Source organism: Pelophylax lessonae (genome assembly GCF_965119305.1).
Source record: "Pelophylax lessonae genome assembly, chromosome: 5".
NCBI lineage: Eukaryota > Metazoa > Chordata > Amphibia > Anura > Ranidae > Pelophylax > Pelophylax lessonae.
Genome location: NC_138772.1, coordinates 7,178,912 through 7,202,092, shown reverse-complemented (window position 1 = coordinate 7,202,092; position 23,181 = coordinate 7,178,912). Strand labels below are relative to the sequence as shown.

The 23,181-nt window shown below is 45.2% G+C and overlaps 1 protein-coding gene across 1 annotated transcript in view; it reads right to left on the bottom strand.

Annotated features, from left to right (window-relative positions):
• LOC309555668 (zona pellucida sperm-binding protein 2-like) overlaps window positions 1–23,181 on the bottom strand; it is a gene marked incomplete at its 3' end in the record, with an annotated part of 50,159 nt that overhangs the window by 16,447 nt on the left and 10,531 nt on the right. The window contains exons 4-15 of the mRNA XM_082257700.1: window positions 22,250–22,420; window positions 17,096–17,192; window positions 12,955–13,142; window positions 12,720–12,846; window positions 10,477–10,655; window positions 10,303–10,394; window positions 5,454–5,584; window positions 4,096–4,285; window positions 3,575–3,707; window positions 2,829–2,922; window positions 2,661–2,750; window positions 2,458–2,569 (exon numbers count right to left, since the gene is read on the bottom strand). Coding sequence (XP_082113826.1) covers window positions 2,458–2,569; window positions 2,661–2,750; window positions 2,829–2,922; window positions 3,575–3,707; window positions 4,096–4,285; window positions 5,454–5,584; window positions 10,303–10,394; window positions 10,477–10,655; window positions 12,720–12,846; window positions 12,955–13,142; window positions 17,096–17,192; window positions 22,250–22,420 — 1,604 coding nt within the window. The remainder of the gene's footprint in view (window positions 1–2,457; window positions 2,570–2,660; window positions 2,751–2,828; window positions 2,923–3,574; window positions 3,708–4,095; window positions 4,286–5,453; window positions 5,585–10,302; window positions 10,395–10,476; window positions 10,656–12,719; window positions 12,847–12,954; window positions 13,143–17,095; window positions 17,193–22,249; window positions 22,421–23,181) is intronic.

Below are 23,181 nucleotides of genomic sequence, written 5' to 3'. Positions count from 1 at the left end.
TGATGTCCTGCATAAATAAGAAAGTGAAGATAGGCATCCTAGATGTCTATGGACGCCAGAAAATCCCCCTGATGCAGGGAGGCCGCTACTGTGCGAATGGACTCCATCTTGAATTTTTGTACCCTGACAAAAAAAGATTAAGTGCTCTTAAGTCCAGAATTGGACGCACTTTGCCCTCTTTTCTGGGTATTGTGAAAAGGTTCGAATAGAACCCTTGAAATGCTCTGTCCAAGGAACGTGGACCACCACTCCTTGTTGCATTAAATCCGTGACTGCCCCCCGTAAGCTCTTAAGCGATCCGGGGATAGTCGAATATTGCAGAAACCGGCGAAGACGTCCCCCTGCTCCAGCTATGGGCGGGGGCGCACCTTCAGGCTTTAGTAGTCTTATCTTCAGGTCTGGAAGAGCCGGGCTTTTGCTTGCCCGACCAGCGCCCCTTAAAAAACCTCCCGAAGGAGTTTTGGCGGACTTTGCTTTTTTCGCCCGTGGGCTGAAAAAACTGAGTGAGCGGAAAAAGAAGGCCCCCGTCTCTGACGGGATCTTTTACCCTTAGTACTTGGTGGCAAGAAAGTGCTCTTTCCTCTAGTGAGATCCTTAATCTCATCTAAATTGGCCCCAAGATAGGCGCACACCCTGAAAAGGGAGATTTAACCAAAGCTGCCTTGGAGCCTTGGTCTGCCGACCAATATTTTAGTCACAGTGTACGCCTGAGGACCACTGCTGAAAACTGATGCTCGCCCCAATAGTGGAGTGGCGTCTAGTGCAATGTCGCAGACAAACTAACTCTTGTATCATCTGTTCCACCAGATCTGATACCGCCTGGGGGATATCTCTCCCCTCTAAGCCACTTGGTCCATTCTAGACCAGTAGCAATTACTGGTCTGAAAGCTGACCCAATTAGGGAAAGGATGGCGCGAGACAGTTTCCACCTTACGATCATCTTTAAAGGACGGAGCATCCTCCAATAGGATAACCGTAGCTTTGTTCAATCTGGAGATTGGAAAATCCACCACAGATGGTACTATCCATCTCTTGAGGAGTGATTCCTCGAACGGATAACGCCTATTAATGCGTTTAGGAAATAGTAGGGGCTCGTCCTAGATGACCCCATACCTCCTTAGTTACATTACCGAAACACTTGGGTAAGGAAAATACTTTCGCCATCTTGGTGCGTTTCTTAGTACCAAATGGGATCTCAGTATCAGCTACTTTTGATGGTGTAACCTCCGAACAGATACAATTAGTGCGTTTACCAACGCTTCCTCCCGGGCTATGGTAGATGCCGAAACATCTTCCTCACTGTCTGAAGAGACAGTACCCGAGTCACCAACCCCAGATGAGGTACCTGCAACTGCAGGAATAGGCTCAGACTGAAGTTTCAGATGAAAATGGGGATAGGCGGGGGTCGCTTCCTTGCGCCCTGTCCCTGACAAGCCAATTCCACCCGGGATAGACAAAAAATTTCCAAAAACTGCTGACAATGACTCACTATTAAGTGGGGAACTGGAGGGGCCTGCAGCCACTTCGAGGGGATCAGGTGGAGATACATGTGGCAGGGTCCATGTTAATCCAGGACACTTTGCCGGTAAAAAAGAACAAACTTTTTTTTTTTTAAATAAAAAATACCTTTAGTATATTGTCAGGTGTGCTAATGAACTCACCTGTTGTCTGCTAAGGGATGTATTGACACTCAGAGTAATGTGTATTGGGGGCTCGTTATGGAACCATTGTTCTGTGTCTGGCTATTGTGTACATTGATTGTCCCCTGGGGGCTTCTGTCTCATTACACACAACAGTCCTTCTGGTCAAGCTATCGGACCAATCCCTGCTGACTCATTTTCAAGTCCTCATTTGCATGGCTAAGGAGGACCTGAAGGAGAACGGCATGTACTTTGCAGTTGACCAATGGTAAAGCGGTTGTTGGGGGCAGGATGTTCAAAGTTCTGTATAAAAGTGTTGTGTACTTCCAATAAATGTCTTCCTGTTTTGTACTTCCAATAAATGTCTTCCCGTTTGTGAACTTATACAGCCTGCCTGGTGTTTGTTCTTATGGATTCCGAACGGCACATTGATGGTTCGGTCAACCAAGGCTCCGGGATCCGAACTACAGCTGACGTTGCGATCTACAAGCTGACTCACTAGAAACAGAGGAGTGTCGGGAGAGCGGAAGCGAGCAAGGGTCTCGTTACAGGGCTCTTAAGTAGCAAGACCGAAGTACCATTATTACAAGCCAACAAGGCCATCCAAGTGAAGGATACTGCATTTTCAGCAAACTTTGCTAAGACCTGACTGGGTTGTCCCATCAGGGGTGAACCCAACACACAAAAACCCAACACACAAAGTTGCCATGACTGAACCCTGAATAGGGGCTCATATGCTCAGTCCAGGTATTTAACACGCATTTATGGGTTTCAAAATTTTTATTACAAAAGATTTACAGTTCCAAAAAAAATTTACAGTTTGTTTTGCCTTTTCTTTGACAGCAGCATGACTGCCAGGACAACCACAGCAACGATACCAAAGGCAGGCAGGACTCCAAGAGTGATTTGTTTGATGACACTGGGCTCATCTAGAAGAATAGATGGAGGTTAGTGCACAGTTACTATGCTAATATTGTACAGTTACTATGCTAATGCCAATTGCTATGTGATGACTAATACCTTGGAGGACCAAAGCAGGCTCAGAGTCCACAAACACTAATGGTCCAGGAAGACTGGCCAGCATGGAATGTCTGTTCAAAAATAGCTCATCTGCAACAGAAATAGTAAAAAATTAAACAAAATAAATTGGGTATGAGGGGTATTTAATGGAAGCTTGGCAACACTTGCCTCTTTTCCTCCTAGACCCCGGGCAACTCTTTGTACAGAGAGGGTAGTCTGGAGACTGGATACTGCAAATAAGAGCACTGCAGTGGAAGTAGACCTGAAAATAAAAGATTTTGGTCATTTGCATAATAGATTTGTAGGATTTCCAAATGAAAGTATAACCTTACTAATTGGTACATGTTTGGGTGCAGGCCTGGCATTGGCCTAGAAAGCCAATAGTTATTGCCACTATCATCCCCTTAAATCGCAGCTCATTTCAAGGCAGTTTTCATAGGTTGATAGCTGCCATTTTGTTCAAATCCCAGAAACCAAATGGCAGCGATATGCTAATACAAGGTCTTAAACCCGCCCTCAAAAGGTCTTAAACCCGCCCTCAAAAGGTCTTAAACCCGCCCTCAAAAGGTCTTAAACCCGCCCTCAAAAGGTCTTAAACCCGCCCTCAAAAGGTCTTAAACCCGCCCTCAAAAGGTCTTAAACCCGCCCTCAAAAGGTCTTAAACCCGCCCTCAAAAGGTCTTAAACCCGCCCTCAAAAGGTCTTAAACCCGCCCTCAAAAGGTCTTAAACCCGCCCTCAAAAGGTCTTAAACCCGCCCTCAAAAGGTCTTAAACCCGCCCTCAAAAGGTCTTAAACCCGCCCTCAAACCCTGTTGATCCTGCTAGAATCTCATGCCTGTACACTGAACCAAGATCCCAAAGATATGCCAGCCCTCCTTGCCCCCAGCCCAGGCCTTTAAGACATCAATACTTACAAGGTTAGTGGATACATCACCACCCAAGGTAAATGCAAATGCCTTCACTTCAAACCGCTTACGGTGTTCTGGAAGCGCCACATTGGAGACTGGATGAAAAACTGTAAGGTAGTTGTCTTGGTCTTCCTCGCAACTAAAACAAAGTAAAAGTTACCCAATATAGCTAGAAAACACAAAAACCTCCCTCTAAACTAGACCAAGTCACAAACGCTCAACCCTTTCATGTTCTGGCCTCAAGTACAATTCGGTAATCCCTACTCATTGACTTTTTTTAGTGTGGTGGTGATAAGCTATGGTATTGTGTATACAATTCTTTGTAATATAGAAAAGGCTTCTAAAAATATCTACTGGAAGTCCGGCGAGTCTACAATACAGGATATAGGAGGTGGAATAGTTTGGATTTTGACGTTAGCTAGCAATATGCGATCTGCTGATAAATGAAGGTTTTGCTTCTTCAGTTGTATAAGGAGTCTGCCATCTATTCCCCAAAAACTGCAATGTGTATTTGGCAAGAGGTTTACCCATCTACAACGATCTTCCATTGAGGGGAGGCCTTGGGGTCAGGAGACATTGTTGCCCAGCAGTCATTCAGCACCAGCTCAATGTTCGGGTCACTGCGATTCAGAACCTGCACCTCAAGGTAGATGGGATCACGAAGAGTCTTCACAACTGGATACTGGTCATCCTTATACAGTACTGAATAGGAGTCATCTTATTCGGGAAAATAAAGTGGATTACAAAGTTTGAAGGCAAGTCCATCTAGTTCAAAAAAGTTAACATACATAATCCTATACCCACAGTGGATCTAGAGCGGGGGGGGGGGGGGAGATCTTTCAAACGATGGCCCTCCAGATCTTCCCATCATGTCTGAATGTCAGTTTTAGAATTCCTCATGGGAAGTTTAGTTCTGCGAACAGCTGGAGGGCCATAGTTTTGAGGATCCCCGATCTAGGAGGCAGGCAAAACATCTAGGAAGCATGATCCAATTTGCTGCAACAGTGGGAAAATTCCTTCCCGATCCCCCAGAAAGCAATAGCTATTCCCTGATCAACTAACCCTTGTCCTTTTTGCTTATAAAAAGGTTAACATCGTTATATTTGTGCATTAAGGAACGCATCCTGCAATATCCAGGTCTTTAAACAACCCAAGCTGGCCACAACTAGTTTTTGAAGGAGTCTATTCCACATTTTCACAGCTCTTACTTTGAAAAAGCCTTTCCATATATAGATGTGAAATCCCTTTCCCTCCAGAAGTAAAGAGTGCCCCCTGGTCCTCAGACCTTAAAGTGAATAACTCAACACCAATCTCACTATATGGACTAGACCACTTGTGTATTTCTACATGGTAATCAACCCCCCCCCCCCCCCCATGTATTTATACAGGGTGATCTTACCCCCCTATGCATTTATACGCAGTAATCAGATCCCCTTGTGCATTTATACATGGTGATCATACCGATTGGTGTCTCCAGAGGATACATTCAGTTCCTCCAATCTGTCCTCATAGCTGAGCTCCTCCATGCCTCTTATCAGTTTGGTTGCCCTTTCATTCTATCATTAACCCCTGCCTACAGAGAAACAAAATTGGCCCAACCACTAGCAACACAGGAGGGTGCTACATTCTGTTCTCAAATATCCTTGTTAGCTGGTTCTCAAAACTGAACTGCATAGTCCAACTGAGGTCTTAATACTTTATGTAGGACAAATTAAGTCTCTGGAGTCTACACCTACAGCTTGGCATTGCTGGCTGTTATGTCTATAAGCTACAAGACCACCCAAGGTCCCCCCCCCCCCCCCAACCTACCAGACCACTAAAGGTCCCCCCCCCACTATATGATTTGTTTTTTGCCCAAGAATTAAGGCAACAAGCATCAACATACCATGATAGAGATTAAGTACAAAGGAAATTGGACCATCGTATCTTTCAGAGACCGGAGGAGGAGACGGAGTCAGCACATTCACAGCGAATGAACCCACGTCAGAGACATTGTACCGACAACGAACAGTCTCCCTGCAAAATAAAATTTCTATTGTAAACTTTAAAGGCCCCAACTAGCAAATTACAGTTCTTCATGGAAGGTCTTAAGTCTAGAAATTTAGATAGAATTTGTTCAAATTCAACACTAGACCAGAAAGTCAGTTTAGGAGGGTCTCTAGACCATACAAAAAAAAAAAAAAAAAAAAAAGACCCCATATGCCATTTTATACTACACCAACACTATTACATTTAACTTAGTTTAGGCAGCAAGTTATGTTATGTTGTGTCAAGTCCTTTCTAATGTACCCTGGAAGGAGGTGTACAGGGGGTCTCCAAACTTGGAAACACAAGGGCAGTTTTTTGCCCTTCAGGGAGGCTGCATGGAAATTTTCCTGGGATCAGTGGCTGTAAACACCCAATTTGGCTTTGGGAAAAAGGTGCCCAATTGCCATGGTCAGCTGGCAGAATAGGGTCTTGCATCAGTGGAAGTGCCCTAATAGCAGTATAAAGGCAAGCAAAGAGCTGCATCGAGCCCCCAAGCTGCAGTTTGGAGCCCACTGTATTTGTGCATCAATGCTATACTCTAAGAGTATAGAGATACATTAGTTTCAAGACACCTTTAAAGTAGAAATCCCAGTTCTTTGAATCAATGAGCCCTTCAAGTCAATATTTTTAGATACACCCTGGGCACTAAAACTAAGGTCACAGGATTTACAAGAGGATCCATTGTCCTGATCAGACCTTCGTTTTTCAGCAAGTTCTTCATGCATACAGTTCAGATCAGCCTTTCAGCCAGGGTGCCTTGGACAAATGCCAAAAATTGCCCCAAAATTGTATACAAGCCAGTATATGAAGCCTGCTGTGACAGAACCCACTGTCACCGTTTGAGGGGACTGTGCACAAGCCTCCAACCAACAGACTATGGGCCAGAAGATACTGGAGACCTAGGGACATTGCCTTTTATTTCATTTTATGTTCCCTTTATTCATCTTCTGAACAGCTGAAGATGGCATGACTCATGGCATTGAGTTAATGTAATGTAATGCTACAGCCCTTCTCCCCCCACCTCCCCTCCTGTTTCTGTGTCCAATTGTGTGGATTCATGACACAGACAATGGTCTGGACTGGAGACATCTCTCCGCAGGGGGGTGTGTATTAAAAGACTACCTGTTTCAATGTACAAATGTTCCGTTCCCATTGGCTGGTCCTTGTCCCCTCCCCCCTTTGGCAAGGCTAAGGGGAGCGTTCCCATTGGCTGGTCCTTGTCCCCTTCCCCCCCCCCTTTGGCAAGGCTAAGGGAGTGTCCCATAACTGTAAAACTATATCTTGGAATTTAACAGTTTAAGCTCTGCATGGTTAACCCTCAACACCTGTGTGGATTGCCTCGTGATTGAGGGGTTACGGGCTGGGTATGGCTTCCCTGCAGGCGCGTTTGGAGGACAGGAGACACAGGTCCGGCAGATGTGCCCACCTGGGGTACCAAGATCCACTACACCTGCCTTTTAAGTTACACAAGTACAGGTTTTTGTTGGGCACCATTATAACCTTCTAGTTGCTGGAGTCCTAACCACCACTGACCCTCCCTTGCTCCTCTGAGCGCTGGGGGGTCACATTAGCTGAGTGAGCAAAAACTGAGGCAGAAGAGAAACATTGGAATACTAGTCAGTACCAGTGTGCAAAAGTGTATTGCATTTTGAGGAAATGACCCTCCAACATCGGGTATCCTAGGTATAGTTTTTTATTATGTAAAATCTAATAGCTTTAACATTTTATAATGGGGTGCCTCAAGACTGTCCATAATTTTAAAAGGGTGGCTTGACTGAAAAAAGGCTAACACTGGGTCTCAGAACTTTCTAAAGATCCAGTTAACTGTCCTTTGAACTCTATGGGGACCGGACTATGGCCGGTGGGAGCAGAAAGTTGTGGGGTCAGTGGGAGGAATAGTGCCCCATTAGTATCAGTGGGAGGAACCACGGTGCACTGTTGCTGATGTGGGGGGGGGGGTCTTCGAAGAATGCCCCAAGGGCCGGATAAGAGGGCAAAGGGCCACATCCAGCCCAGGCTGCAGTTTGGAGCCCAGTGGTTTCGAGAAACAGAAGGGACCTTAGAGCTTTACTTTTTGGCAACAAGTTGCTTAGGGGGAGATTTACTAAAACTGGTGCATACAGAATCTAATGCAGCTGTGCATAGTAATCAGCTTCTAACTTCAGCTTGCTCAATCAAGCTTTGACAATAAAACCTGGAAGCTGATTGGTTACTATGCACAGCTGCACCTGATTCTGTGTGCATCAGTTTTAGTAAATCTCCCCCTTAGTGTCAACTTAACGAATAAAAACCAAAGGTTAGGGATTACCACAATGTTGCAGTAATTAGCAAGGTCCAATGTGCTTTCCATTTTCTAATGGTACCTGGGGAACAATTATAACTACCCGGTATTAAGGGAAGCCTCCAGGAGGGCAGAAAAGGCAAATCTGTTCAAGATTGTGATCTAAAATCTAGAAAAAGGTTTTAACCAATTACAATTAGAGCAACTCCGTAGGACTGATTTGCTAAAACTAGAGTGCAAAATCTGGTGCAGCTGTGCCTAGAAACCAATCAGCTTCCAGGTTTATCATCAAATCTTAATTGAACAAGCTGATGTTGGAAGTGTGACAAAATTGCAACGACCGCTATTTGTTGCGCCAGAGTCTCTGCTTAAAATGTGTATGTGTTTGGGGGGGGTGTCTTAATTTTCTAGCAAAAAAATACTGATTTTAACTTGTAAGCAACAATGCTAGACCTGGTCAAGCTGGCAAACTGTCAGTAATCCCTCTTCTGGCCAATCCTACACTGCAAATGCTATGGTGGATGCCATGCCAACATAGGCATAAAGACTAGGTGAACTAATGTCCCCGTTTTCATTGCATAGTTTGCTGGAAAGGTTGTATAGTTGTGTGCAAAGGGTCTACCCAGAATTTCTAGTATTAATAAGTGGTCTCACCTTTAGTATCTGATAGTATAAAATTTACAAGCTATTGGGATTTAAGCACAGGAAAATCTTCTGTTTTAACGCAGGTCAGTGACCAGACCTGAACCTAGTAGCTCCCCTCACCTTGTTTATACCCCATTATTGGCATGGTCTACAGTGGCAAAGCAGCGTAGTACTGGCTATAAGGGATTACATAGATGCAGTTGGCCAGCTTAACCACTTGCCGACCGCGGCACGACTATTTAGTGCGGCAGTCAGCCACTCCTGGGCAAACCGATGTAGGGCTACGTTGCTCGCCCAGGAGCCTGTAGGGGCGAGCGCGCGCCGTCGGCACGCTCCCGCTCGTTTGCAGGGATCCCCACGCTAGTGACCGGTGGCTCCGATGTCCTCCAGCCACTCCCGATCTCCCGCCGGAGAGGGAAAGGCAAGCGGCTGATGTGAACACAGCCATCTGTCATTCTCTCTGATGTAACTGCAGAGATCATACGATCGTGCCATGTAGGATTGTAGGTCTGTGGTTACATCACAAGCCACGCCCCCCACAGTTAGAATCACACCCCTAGGGATACATTTAACCCACTGATCACCTATAAAGTTAACCCCTTCCCTGCCAGTGTCATTGTTACAGTAACAGAGCATATTTATAGCACTGATTACTGTAGTAATGTCACTGGTACCCCCAAAAGTGTCAAAAATCAGTCAGGGGGGTCCAATCTGTCCGTTGCAATGTCGCAGTCCCGAAAAAATAAAATAAAAAGCAGATCCCCGCCATTACTAGTTAAAAATAAAATTATGCAAATCTTTACTGTAGTTAACTTTTGCGCAAACCAATCAAAAAATGCTTGTGATTTTACCAAAAATATTTAGCAGAAAAATTGGATTAAAATGTTAAAATTTAATTTGAGAATTTCATATAAAAAAGTGAATAGTTCTCAAAATTGTCGATTTTGTTTATAGTGAGGGGGGGAAAAAAAAAAAAAAAAAATAAAAAAAAAAAAAAAAAAAAAAAAAAAAAAAAAAAAATCGCACAAGTGATCAAATACCACTAAAAGAAAGCTGTTTGTGGGGGGGAAAAAAAAGACCCTCCAGTTCATTTGGGTACAGCGTCGCACGACCGCAAAATTGTCCGTTAAAGTCACGCAGCGCCGAATCGCAAAATAGGGCCTGGTCTTTGAGCAGCAGCCAAATCCTCCGGGGCTTAAGTGGTTAAGCATGTATTCTGGGTCCATCCAGAATTTGTAGGCCAAAAAGTCTTCTCCAAGAGGTGCTAGGACTTGGATAGGAGTATAAAGGAAGCCAGTGGGCATAAAGGAAGCCAGTGGGCATAAAGGAAGCCAGTGGGCATAAAGGAAGCCAGTGGGCATAAAGGAAGCCAGTGGGCATAAAGGAAGCCAGTGGGCATAAAGGAAGCCAGTGGGCATAAAGGAAGCCAGTGGGCATAAAGGAAGCCAGTGGGCATAAAGGAAGCCAGTGGGCATAAAGGAAGCCAGTGGGCATAAAGGAAGCCAGTGGGCATAAAGGAAGCCAGTGGGCATAAAGGAAGCCAGTGGGCATAAAGGAAGCCAGTGGGCAAAAACCATTTGAAGAACCCATTGGCTCAGACTCAGCTGCTCAAAACAGGCAAGGCTATACATATTTCTGTAACTATTGGAAGGCAGCAGTAGGGTTTTGGGTCCGTGTCACAACCTCTTCAGGTGAAGGGGTTTCCTACAACAACCAATGGGCAAATTCATTTGTCATTTTAGATATGACCTACTTGTCAGCAACTATATTTCTTCTATACCTTAATTCGCTGTCTCTTGAGATTATTCTTTTAGGCTTATCTTTCCAGAGAGCATGGATTTCATTCTCATAGATGAGAATCCCACCTACAAACTACAAAAGGTTTTAGTTAAACAAGTCCTTCAAAATGGAAGTAGACCAATTGAGCCGCATCAAAAAATAAAAACAAACTTACGCTCCTTTTTGTGTCACAATCTGTCAGCTTGAACTGGAACACAACAAATTGGTCCGTTTTATTTATTGGCTGGCACCGACCATTGCCCAGAATCACCGTATCCAAGTTCAGACTAGGTCTTGTTTGCAGGGACAAAACCTGAACGGTCATAACGCCATCTTTCGAGCAGACTGGATTAACTGAAAGAAAAATCTTAGAATTATGAATTTAAATCTAGAGCAAACTAAAATATGCAATATAAAAACACACTAATCAAAAAAATTAAAGGAACACTTTTTAATCAGTAAAGCATCAAGTCGACTAAACTTCTGGGATATTGATCGGGTCTGTTAACTAGCAGAGGGGGTTGGTAACCAGTTTCAGCTTCTTTGGTGTTAATGAAATAAACAGATGCACTAGATGGGCAACAATGAGACAACCTCAAAAAACTTTTTTTTTTTTAAAGGTGAAGGCCACTGACTTCCCTTCTCGTCTGTTTTTCACAAGTTTTGCATTTGGCCAGGGTCAAGTGTCACTACTGGTAGCACGAGGCGATACCTGGACCCTATAGAGAGGGTCAGTGCCACTACTGGTAGCATGAGGCGATACATGGACCCTATAGAGAGGGTCAGTGTCACTACTGGTAGCACGAGGCGATACCTGGACCCTATAGAGGTTGCACAGACAGTCCAACTCCTCCAGGATGGCACATCAATACTTGCCATTGCCAGGTGCTTTGTTGTGTCTCCCAGCACAGTCTCAGGAGCATGGAGGAGATTCCAGGAGACAGGCAGTTACTCTAGGAGAGCTGGACAGGGCTGTAGAAGGTCCTTAACCCATCAGCAGGACCGGTATCTGCTCCTTTGTGCAAGGAGGATCAGGATGAGCACTGCCAGAGCCCTACAAAATGACCTCCAGCAGGACACTGGTGAAAGTTTCTGACTGGTCAGAGTCAGACTTCCATCAGGGTGGCCTGAGGTCCTGACATCCTCTAGTGGGTCCTGTGCTCACTGCCCGGCACCACGTAGCTCGATAGCATTTGCCGTTGAACACCAGAATTGTCAGGTCCACCACTGGCGCCCTGTGCTTTTCACAGGACACATGTTCACCCTGAGCACATGCAACCGATTTGAAATGGTCTGGAGAATGTTATGCTGCCTGTATCATGCATCATGACCAGTTTGGTGGTGGGTCAGTGATGGTCTAGTGAGGCATATCCATGGGACGCAGACCTCTACAGGCTAGACAATGGCACCCTGACTGCCATTAGGCATCGGGGTGAAATCCCTGGACTCCATTGTCAGACCCTACACTGGTGCAGTGGGTCCTGGGTTCCCCCTGGTGCACGAAAATGCCCGGCCTCATGTGGCAAAGTATGCAGCCAGTTCCTGGAGGATGAAGGAATACCATTGAATGACACCCATGCTCGTCTGACCTAAAACCAATAGAATGGGACATCATGTTGTCCAACCCGGCACCACCACAGTCTGTTCAGGAGCTCAGTGATGCCCTGGTCCAGATCTGGGAGGAAATACCCCAGGACACCATCCATCTCATTAGGAGTATGCCCCAATGTTGTCAGTCATGCATACAAGCACGGAGAGACCATATAAACTACCGAGGACCATTCGGAGTTGCTGCAATGAAATTTCAGTAAAATGGACTCACCTGTTGCATCATTTTTTCACTTTGATTTTCGGGGTGTCTTTGAATTCAGCCCTCTGTAGGGTGATCATTTTAATTTCCATCAAACAATGTGGCATCCTTTCCTTCCTAACCCATTACCCAGTCCATACCAGCAGAGATCCCAAACCATTACCCAGTCCATACCAGCAGAGATCCCAAACCATTACCCAGTCCATACCAGCAGAGATCCCAACCCATTACCCAGTCCATACCAGCATAGAACCCAACCCATTACCCAGTCCATACCAGTAGAGATCCCAACCCCATTACCCAGTCCATACCAGTATAGATCCCAACCACATTACCCAGTCCATACCAGTATAGATCCCAACACATTACCTAGTCCATACCAGTGTAGATCCCAACACATTAGCCAGTCCATACCAGTGTAGATCCTAACACATTACCCAGTCCATACCAGTATAGATATCCAGCATGAGATTTTCCCCATTGAGATATGAAGAGTTTTCAAAGCGTTCCTTTAATTTTTTTGAGAAGTGTACCTTTAGTCCTTTAAAAATATCAAATTAAAATATTTGAAGTCAAGTTCCCCGTGTATGATTGTTCATCCAACTCACCAGGATTTGTTTGATTGCCTGTGTTAGAGCATATAGAGCATATTCCAGTAAGACTCATTGGCACACCAATATCATCCACCACAAAGACTAGAGTGAAAGATGGCAAGCAGACAGCGTTTCCAGAAGCCTAGGAGGAAAAAAAAAAAATATATATATATATATTTAGGTGACCATTTTTTAGTGTTAGGGGGTTCAAAGCTTTTAATGTTGCACTCCTGCTGAAAATAAAGTTTACCTTTAGCTTTGCCTTACTGATCGTTATTTGTGTTCCACTGTTGGTGTCAATGGTCAAGCCTTGGTTTTGGAGTGCAGCCTCACTACTCGGTATTGGAATTTGTACATTGTTCATGGTAATAGACTGTAGATAACCATTAAACTGAGGAACTAAGATGTCCATATGGGTTTCATTGCATTGGAAAGGCCCTGCAAGTAAAAGTTAGTTATAAATTGATGACAAGACTGGCAATGAAATTTCAGCATGAAACCACCTACTTCATAGGACAGTTTAGAGGAACTTTACCCATATTTAAAAAAAAAAAAAAAACATTTATGCTATGAAAATTAGTGTGCGCTGTAAATTGCCTCCAGCATTGCTCCCATTTCTTGCTGGAAACGGCCATTTTGCTGAAGCCCAGAGCCCCTGAACAGCAGTAAATCCTAAAGGAACTAAACCCATCGATTTACAGGTTTCAAAAACAGTTGCATTGCTGGGATTGCCACCTGTCACATTTGCTTGTGTCCTCAACTAAACCGTCAAACTATCAAATGGCTGGTGTCATAACTGAACTCATGTACAGTACCATGGCAGTTGCAGATCAAAACACGCAGCTTCCTTGGCTGCAAGTGCCGGTTCACAATACTGCGGCACAACCTGTGAAGTCACGTGCACCGCGACTTCGGCACGACTTGCACGGACTTTATAATGAATGTCAATGCAAGTCGCTCCGATGTCACCCTGAAGTAGTACAGGAACTATTTTCTAAGTCGGAGCTACTTGAGTCGCTCCTATTAGAACGGTTCCTGTAGCACTGCATGGACCGCGACTGGTCAGACTGACCAATTGTGGTAGTGTGAATGGGCACTAAAGGATAAGAGGGTTTAATTGCTCTTTAAGGCCGTCAGCCGCTACAAATTTGGCACAGTGCCTAAAATAGAGAGCAACTGAGCATGTGCAGAGCAGGGTGAGACCCTGTGTTACTGGATTATATTAATAATTTATTATTATTATACAGGATTTATATAGCACCAACAGTTTGTGCAGCGCTTTACAATGTGAGGGAAGACAATACAGTTACAGTACAATTCAATACAGGCGGAATCAGAGGGCCCTGCTCGTTAGAGCTTACAATCTAGAAGGGAGGGTCAAGTGATACAATGAAAATAACCGAGGGAGATGGGCAGATGGATAAAATGGAGGTGGAGTTGTTAGGTGTGGGTAGGATAGGCTTCTCTGAAAAGGAGGGTTTTCAGAGATCACCTAAAAGCTAAGAGGAGATAATCGGACAGATTGGGGTAAGGAGTTCCATAGGATTGGAGAGGCTCTGGTAAAGTCCTGGAGGAGAGCATGGGAGGAGGCAATGAGCATAGAGAGCAGGAGGTTTTGAGAGGAACGAAGAGAGATTAGGTTGGTATTTGGAGACGAGGTTAGTGATGTAGCTGGGGCTAAGCTGTGGATGGCTTTGCAAGATGTTTGTATTTTGATTCGTTGGGTGAGCAGAAGCCAGTGGAGGGCTTGACAGTAGTGGACACTGAGCGATTGGTAAGGTGGATGAGTCTGGCGGCAGCATTCATGATGGATTGAAGGGGGAGGAGCCTATGTAGAGGCAAGCCAATGAGGAGGGAATTGCAGTAGTCGAGGCGCGAGATGACCAGGGAGTGCACTAGGAGCTTTGTTGTGTCTTTGGTTAGGAAGGGGCGTATTTTGGAGATGTTGGAGGCTGAGGCGGCAAAATTTGGACAGCGATTGGATGTGGGGTTTGAAGGAGAGTTCAGAGTCCAGGACAACACTTGTGCATTTGTAAATTGTATAGACCTTTAACCACTTCAGCCCCGGAAAATGTTACCCCCTTAATGACAGGGCCATTTTTTGCGATTCCGCACTGTTACTTTAACGGAAAACTGCGCAGTCGTGCGATGCTGCACTCTAAATATAATTGGATGTCTTCTTCCACAAATAGAGCTTTTTGGCGGTATTTGATTACCTGTGTGGTTTAGATTTTGCGCTATAAACAAAAAAGCGACAATTTAGAAAAAAGCCATGTTTTTAACTTTGCTATAAAAACATTCCCAAGAAAAAAATTATATCAGCTTAGGCCAATTTGTATTTTGTTACATATTTGTTAAAAAAAATCCCCAAAAGCGCATTTTAATTGGTTTGCGCAAAAGTTATAGCGTTTACAAACTACGGGATAGATATTCTAGTTTTTTTTTTACTAGTAATGGCGGCGATCAGTGATTTTTAGCAGGACTGCGACATTGCGGCGGACAGATGGGACCCCTGACATTTTGACACTTGGGACCAGTGACACCAATACAGTAATCAGTGCTAAATATGCACTGTTACTGTATAAATGACTGCAGGGAAGGGGTCAATACTAGGGGTGATCAAAGGGGTTAAATGTATGCCTAAAGTGCTTGCTCACTGTGTGTGGGGGGGCGGGGGAGTTCTGTGACAAGCACAGAGATCAGGGGGGAATGTGACAGTAATAGGAGTGACAGGTACTCTTTATGGAGGGATCGGGGGGAATGTGACAGTAATAGGAGTGACAGGTACTCTTTATGGAGGGATCGGGGGGAATGTGACAGTAATAGCAGTGACCGGTACTCTTTATGGAGGGATCGGGGGGAATGTGACAGTAATAGCAGTGACAGGTACTCTTTATGGAGGATCGGGGGTCTAAAAGACCCCAAACCCCTCCACTGCACTTCATGTATTCAAAGTGGGGAAAACGCATTTTTTGAATACAGTCACTTTTTAAATTCGGCGCTTTTAGCAGCTGAATAACCCGGACGTGACGACATGGGACGCCGCCTACGGGTTAAATCAGAGACCCGATCAAAGCCGAATCCACCTTTGATCAGGACTCAAACCAGCTGGCGGAGGTGCGGGTCTCCCAGTGGGCGCGAGACCCCGGGCAAGTCCGCAGAAGGCGGCGGGGGGCATCCCCTCCAGCTCGCTGGGGTAACGATCAAGCGGCTCCTGAGCCGCATCGGCCATTACTGCCTGAAAGCCGACCGCCGGCTCTAAATAAAATCGTACCGGATAATGCTTCTAGCTTGCAGGTATCACCCCGGTACAACCACTTATTGCAGCCGTCAGAGCTACATCGGTTTGCAGAAAGTGGCCAATGTCGTACATGGCTTCATTATACCAGCAATAGGGGCCAGCATCATCATCTAGCAGGACTACTTTTCTGACTAAAGATCCACTTCAAAAAAAAAAAAAAAAAATCAAAAAATTGAAAGGTAATGCTCAGATGTTTTAAAGTCCAAAAACTTTACTGGAAGCCACCAGTAAAATTTTGTTCCAATAACTAAATTTTGGAAATGGTCAATTTTCTAATGGTTTGTAAGGTATACACCAACAACCCTCACCGGCCACTTTATTAGGCACACCCGTTCCAACTGCTTGGCAACACAAATTGCTAATCAGCCAATCACATGCAGGCATCTAGATGTGGTATAGACTTGCTAAAGTTCAAACAGCATCAGAACAGGGAAGAACGGGGATTGAAGTGACTTTGAACGTGGCATGGTTGTTGGTGGCAGACGGCCTGGTCTGAGTATTTCTGGGATTCTCACACACAGCCATCTCTTGGGATTACAGAGAATGGTAGGGAAAAAAAAAAAAAATCCAGTGAGCGGCAGAAAATGCCTCGATGTCAGGTCAGAGGAGAATTGGCAGACTGGTTCCAGATAGAAAGGCAACAGTAACTCATAACCACTCGTTACATCCAAGGTATGCAGAAAACCATCTCTGAATGCACAACAGCCAACCTTGAAGAAGACCACACTGGCTGCCACTCCTGTCAGCCAAGAGAAAACTGAGGCTACAATTTGTACAGGCTCACCAAAGTTAAGACATTAGATTGGAAAAACTATTGCCTGGTCTGAGATTAATCTCAATTTCACCTGCTACATTCAGGTGTTAGGGTCAGAATTTGGAGTAACACATGAAAGCTTGGATCACCAGTTCAGGCTGGTGGTGGTGTAATGGTGTGGGGGATATTTTCTTGGCACACTTGGACCCCTTAGTACCAATTGAGCATCGTTTACACCCACGGCCTACCCGAGTATTGTTGCTGACCATGTCCATCCCTTTATGACTAGTTTCAAGAGTTTAGAAACTTTAAATTAACTGTATGCAACAAAATTACCTTTAACACATAGAATTTTCACTTCAATGGTGATTTTTGGGTTAAGCTTCTCCAGAATGATATCAATGTCTCCAAAGTAAAGGTTTTGATTCTTGGCCTAGGAAGAAGAAAAACGTTGGAGTAAATAAAGTATGGAGTAAATAAAGTATGGAGTAAATAAAGTATGGAAAAAAAAAAAAAAGTATGGTTTTGAGGAGCAAAAGTTTGAGCAAAAACTGAAAACAAAGTGAACGTCCCATCTAGACCAGCATTTCTCAACCGGGTGCAGTCAACAATTGTACAGTCCACTCCGACTTGGAAAAAGGGTCCTGTACTACTTCGGGGGCGACCTTGGAGCGACTTGCATAGACATTCATTCTGTGAAGTCCGTGCAAGTCGCGCTGCATGCGACTTCACAGGTCGCCCCCCGAAGTCGTGCCACTTCAGTGTGAATGCGGTGTAATACTATCAGATGCTAAAGGTGAGACCACTTGACTCCTGTGCACAGAGGCAGAGAGCTGCGCCCACACCTCCTCCACGCTCAGTACTCTTGCTGCAAACAAAAAGTTGAGCCAGCTGCCCAACTGCATCCTACCAACCGATCGGTTGCTAAGGACTTCCCAGTAAGTGTACAGAGGAGCAGAGAGAAGGGGTTGGGGGGAGATGCGGGCTGGGCTCTTGACTCTGTACACCAGAGTTTAATAGCTACAAGATGATCACTCAGATCCAAAATGTACAGAGTGAAGTTTGGGGGGGGGGGGGGTGAAGTACAACCCCCCTCCAGGCTATCCCCCTTACTGCTGTGGCCACTACTGTAGGGTTAGAATTTGTGCACGGAAGAGGGGGGATGGGGGGGAATAGTGCTGAGGGTAATTTGGGTGAGGAGTTGTGCTTCGGAAAGGGTAACGTGTGCCAAAAGGTTTTCATCTTACAGACCACCAAGTACATTTTGGGGGTTCACACCAGGAGCAGTGTGGTAACCAGGTGTAAAAATCATGCGTTTACCCGCACAAAAAGCTGAGTTACTTACCGGTAACTGATTTTCTGAGAGTCTTCCAGGACAGCCCATGAGACCTAGGGCTACTCCTACCAGGACAGGAAATGCATTAAAATCCAATCAGATAAAAGGCAGCCCTCTGGTCCGCACTCCAGTATTCGAGAACTGTAGGACATGCCTATAAAACACCAAGATATTGGGTGGGAATCCGGCTGTCCTGGAAGACTCTCAGAAAAGGAGTTATCGGTAAGTCCAGCTCAGCTTTTCTCAAGTCGTCTTCCAGGACAGCCCATGAGACGAGCCAGAAACTTACCAGTCTAGGGAGGGACCACTGCCTGGAGCACTTTGACCAAATGCCTGCTCCTGAGGGTCCAGGCGATAATCTCTCAAAGGTCGAAAAGTTAGACCAGGTAGCTGCCTTACAGTCTTGTTCCGGTGAGGCACCCACCCAAGACGTGGACAAGGCCCTTGTTGAATGTGCATTGACAAGAGGTGGAGCAACATTCTTTGCTTTATAAGCTTCTGTAATAGCCAGCTTTATCCACCTAGCTATGGCGGCTTTAGAAGCTCTATTACCCCTATGTGTGCCAGAAAAAAAAGTACAAATAAGGTTTCACATTTCCTAAAGGTTTTAGTCACCTCTAGGCAAGCCAGAAGAACTTCTGACATCCAAAAAACAATTTTACTTATTTTTTGGAGGAGAACTACAAAAATTTAGGTAGTACAATATCCTATGCTCTATGGAAGGAAGTAGCTACCTTAGGTAAAAACCTTGGATCGGTTTTTAACACCATTCTGTCCTCAAAAATCATAAGAAAAGGCTCCCTAATTGAGGGCCTGCAACTCACTGACTTCAAGCTGATGTCACTGCAACCAGGAATGCAGCTTTTAGAGAGTAATCCTACTGTTGAACCCTTCAAGGGTTTGGAAGGAACTGTTACTAAAGCCCCGTACACGCAATGAATTTCCGCCGACCGGTCGTCTGTCTTTTGTCCAGAGTGGTGTCTGTTGGTTGGAATGTGCCTAGACTGCACACAAATTTTCCCATATGACAGAATTCTACTTCAGAAGTGATGTCATGTGTTGGATTGCTTTCTATGAGTTTTCATTTTTCGATTGCCTTGAAGAACCTAGCTATAATGGGATTTTCCGGAAGGGAATACTGGAGAAAAATGCTAATGGCAGCAGCCTGCACTTTCAAAGTACTAAAGGGAGAGACCATTATCGACACCCTCTTGAAAAAATTCCAGACTTGACTGTACATCCAGGGATGGTCTATGATTTTCAGCCAGCCAAGAGTTAAAATTTCTTCTAAACTTTGGAATATATTGCTCTCGTGACAGGCTTTCGACAACTGATCAAGGTCTTCACTACCTTGTCTAAGAATCCTTGGGAACTTAGCATCTGCTCTTCAGATACCAAGCTGTCAGTTTTAAGGACGTGATGTGCGGATGGGATACTGGACCTCAAGTCAACAGGTCCTGTCTCAAGGCAGAGTTATTGAAGGTTTTGAGGTTAGGGTAAAGCCTGTAGGCGTGAAACCACGGCCTTTTGGGCCAAAAGGAAGCCATTAGTATCAAATCTGTATCCTTCTGGAGAAGTTTCCAGAGGACTTCTGAGATTAGCCTGACGGGGAGGGGGCATAGCAAAGTTTAAAAGACCAGGGGCTCACAAAAGCGTAGATCCCCAGGGATTGATCCCATTGGTTCAGGAAAAAAAAAAAAAAACCTTGTTTTGTTGTTTGAGCTGCAAAGAGGTCCACCTGGTAAACCCCACTTGGCTGCAATTTCTGCAAAGCCCTGTGGGTTGAGGGCACCAATTGTCCCGACACACTTGGTGGTGGCTGAGGTGGTCTTGCCAAGACGTTCCGAGTCTGCCCCGGTCCTGAATACATTTTGGGGATTCTCTTTTCTGGAAAAGACTTTTCATAGCAGTACATTCCAGAGCTTCCGTCAGCCCAGGGCCGGAGAGATGGTCACCTGTAAAGGGGAGACCACAGAGGCGCAATTTGCAAGCAGTCACCCAACCATGTTTTGAGCCAAAGACTTCTGCTGGCTAAATTTGCCTAAGCTGAGGTTCTGGCTGTCATTCTGACAGACTCAATGGATAAATCAGTCAAAAAACCCACTGCTCCAAATGGAAGGAAAGATTAACAATCTGATCCCTAGGTGTCCTGGCAGATAGGCGAGATTGAATCTGAAAGCCATAACTCAAGATTTCTGGCCACACAGGTGGAGGACAGCTGGTTTCAGACTCACAACTGAGGCTTCCCATGGCCTGCGTAACATAATGTCAGCCCTTTTGTCCATTGGGTCCTTGAGTGTACCCATGTCCTCAAATGCCAGATCTGTACTCTTTTGAAAGAGGGGCATCTAGTTTTGGATTTTTATTCCATGGTTCTTTGCCGTCAAAGGGAAAACTTTTTAAGTTATTAGAAAAAAACGTTTCCTTTCAGGATTTTCCCATTCCAGCTTGATTGCATCTAGCAAGGAGCTGTGTACAGGGAAAACTAGCTTTTTTCTTATGTGTTGCATACACAAGATCATACCTAGATAATTGCACCTTCTCCTCATTTACCAGTGCAACATAGACGGCTTTAAGCAATTTTTCCACATTGTCAAGTGACAATTTGTATCTGGAACCCCTACTGGAATCCCTATCCCTGGTCCCTATCCCTAATCCAGATTCCTCAAATGAGGAAAGAGGGGACTCCAATTCTTCCCTCATGTAGTCACCATACACCCTCTGTGTTGGATTAGAAACAGATTTAGGGGCCTGAGATTGTAATCAATGAGGGCCCTAAAAGGAGCTAAAAGTTGAAGTCAGCTCATCCCTGACCAAAGTTAACATTCTCTGGGTGGATACAGTAGGGTCATCCTTAACCAATCCATCAATACATGTGCAGCACACCATTTTGCTCCATGTGGAACCTAGTCCTGCAAAACGGCACATTTTTTGTGGGGGGCTGCACCTGGACCTTGTCCTGAGCCTTGTGGGGGGCTGCACCTGGACCTTGTCCTGAGCCTTGGTCTATAACAGACAACAGGGATTAACAAATTGAGTTATGAACCCCCAAAACACTGCAGGGTAGAGAAATAGTGCCCCCTTCACCAGCCCCTACTTTAAGCCAGAGGGAAGGGAAAGGAAAAACCCCACAGGTATCTGCAATAAGGGAGACCCCCCCCCCCCCCAGCGCTTACCTGGGAGGTGCCAGAGCCCACTTCTGCCGCCTGAGCGGATGCTGCCATGGAATCCATCCTGCTCTATCTGGTGGTCCGCAGCCTCTGCTGGGTCTTCACCTCACACCGGCAGTCCAGAGTCTCCGGTTCGTGCCCTGGAAATCGGAACCGTTTCCGACATCCGTCACTTTTTAGGGCCAGGGTGGAACGCAGGAGTTCCACCCTCTCCACTCGTGGCGCCAGATTCAAACCGCTGCAGGGTTTTGAATCGGCGGCGTCATGGGAACACAGCTCCCCGCTGCTCCAAGGACGCCACCAGGAACAGAAAGGGCTCCCCCTGCATTTCCATGATCATCCAAGGTCCTGTCTTCCCCAGACCTCAAGACGCAGGAGACAAAGCGGTCACCCCTATGCCAGCAAGTAGGGGTACCGCACTTGGGCAAGAGAAGATGCAAACCAATTTTTCCAAGTCTTCAAAAGGACAGTCCATGAGACCAGGAGCATGTTACCCCAATGTCCAGAGGAAACACTAATACTGAAGTGTGAGGACCAGAGGGCTGCCTTTTATCTGATTGGATTTTAATGCGTTTCCTGTCCTGGTAGGAGGAGCCCTAGGTCTCATGGGCTTTCCTGGAAGACTACTTGAGACAATGTGCTGCCTTTTGCAGATGCCTCTGGGTGGCATTGTTTAATGGCCCACACCACGTATCTAGCATATGCGCATATGTTTGCGCCTGCTAAAAAACAAATGGTACCATGCATTTTGGTGTTGTGCCGTTTTAAAAATCATGCTGGCCCCCCTTTTGCAAGTTCACATACCGAGCCAGCCGCTCAAAAAAGTGCAACACGTAGGAATGTTCAAAAACAATTTCACCTACTGGTGTGAATGAGCCTTCAGACTGGTGTGGCCCTGAGATTGAGAGCCTTCAGACTGGTGTGGCCCAGAGATTGAGAGATTATAAAGGCCTTACTTAAGGTTGGTTGCCGATCTAGACTTACAGATATTGTATTTACTCCCAAGGCGTCATAGCGGATCTGGATTATAAAATTTTTGTCGTCGCTTGTTAGCGTGTATCCATAAGTCTTAGCTTTTGAAATGTTCACTTTGGTGGTCTGGGTTCCATTGTAGATGAGTACCATCCAGGTGGCCATAGGTGGTACAAAACCAGGCTGCAAGAGATTTGTAAAGTCAGCATTAGTTGATAAAGTACCTACTTTGGAAATACCCAGTTTGAGAATGCGCATGCTGCCTCTAGAGGAAAATTTGTTGTGTTTTGGATTAATTCAAATTTTGTTTCATATTCAGATTTGTTTTCTATCTGTATCTTATTTTTTTTCAGATTAGCTTCATATATTCATGGTTTTCAAGCCAATTTGAAATTTGGCTATTCTATTTTTCGCTACAGATACAGAGTTGCGCTAAAACCAAAGGAATGAGTAAAGTAAAAATCTAAATTGGAACACCGGAAGGTTCAAATATAATCATAATCAAACAAGGTCCTTCAGTAATAGATGCATTATTCGTCACTCAGGGGGGGGGAGCGACGCGCTGACGTCACCACGCTACGCTAATCCCGGAAGGACGGGCTGCTACATGGAGCCAGCCAGTTTAATATCTACATGCGATTTAAAGTGCTGTGTTTTAAGTGCAACCTAGTTTTATTTAATAAAATGTTTAAAGGATTTTATACTATGGTGGTTTTCATTTTGGGATCTTGCATGACTGAGTCTTTGAGTGGTGGATTTCCCCGCTTCATCCCAAGTTCCCCTGGATGGATAAGAGGCCTCAGCAGGGTTTGAGCCACAAGCAAAATGGACCTTCAGTAATAGGAAGTCAACATAAGCTGGTAAGCAAGCATTTCATGAGGTGGAGGCATTCACCAAGGATCACATTCCCTTTCTGGTGACAGATGGTGCATCCATTTCTGAAG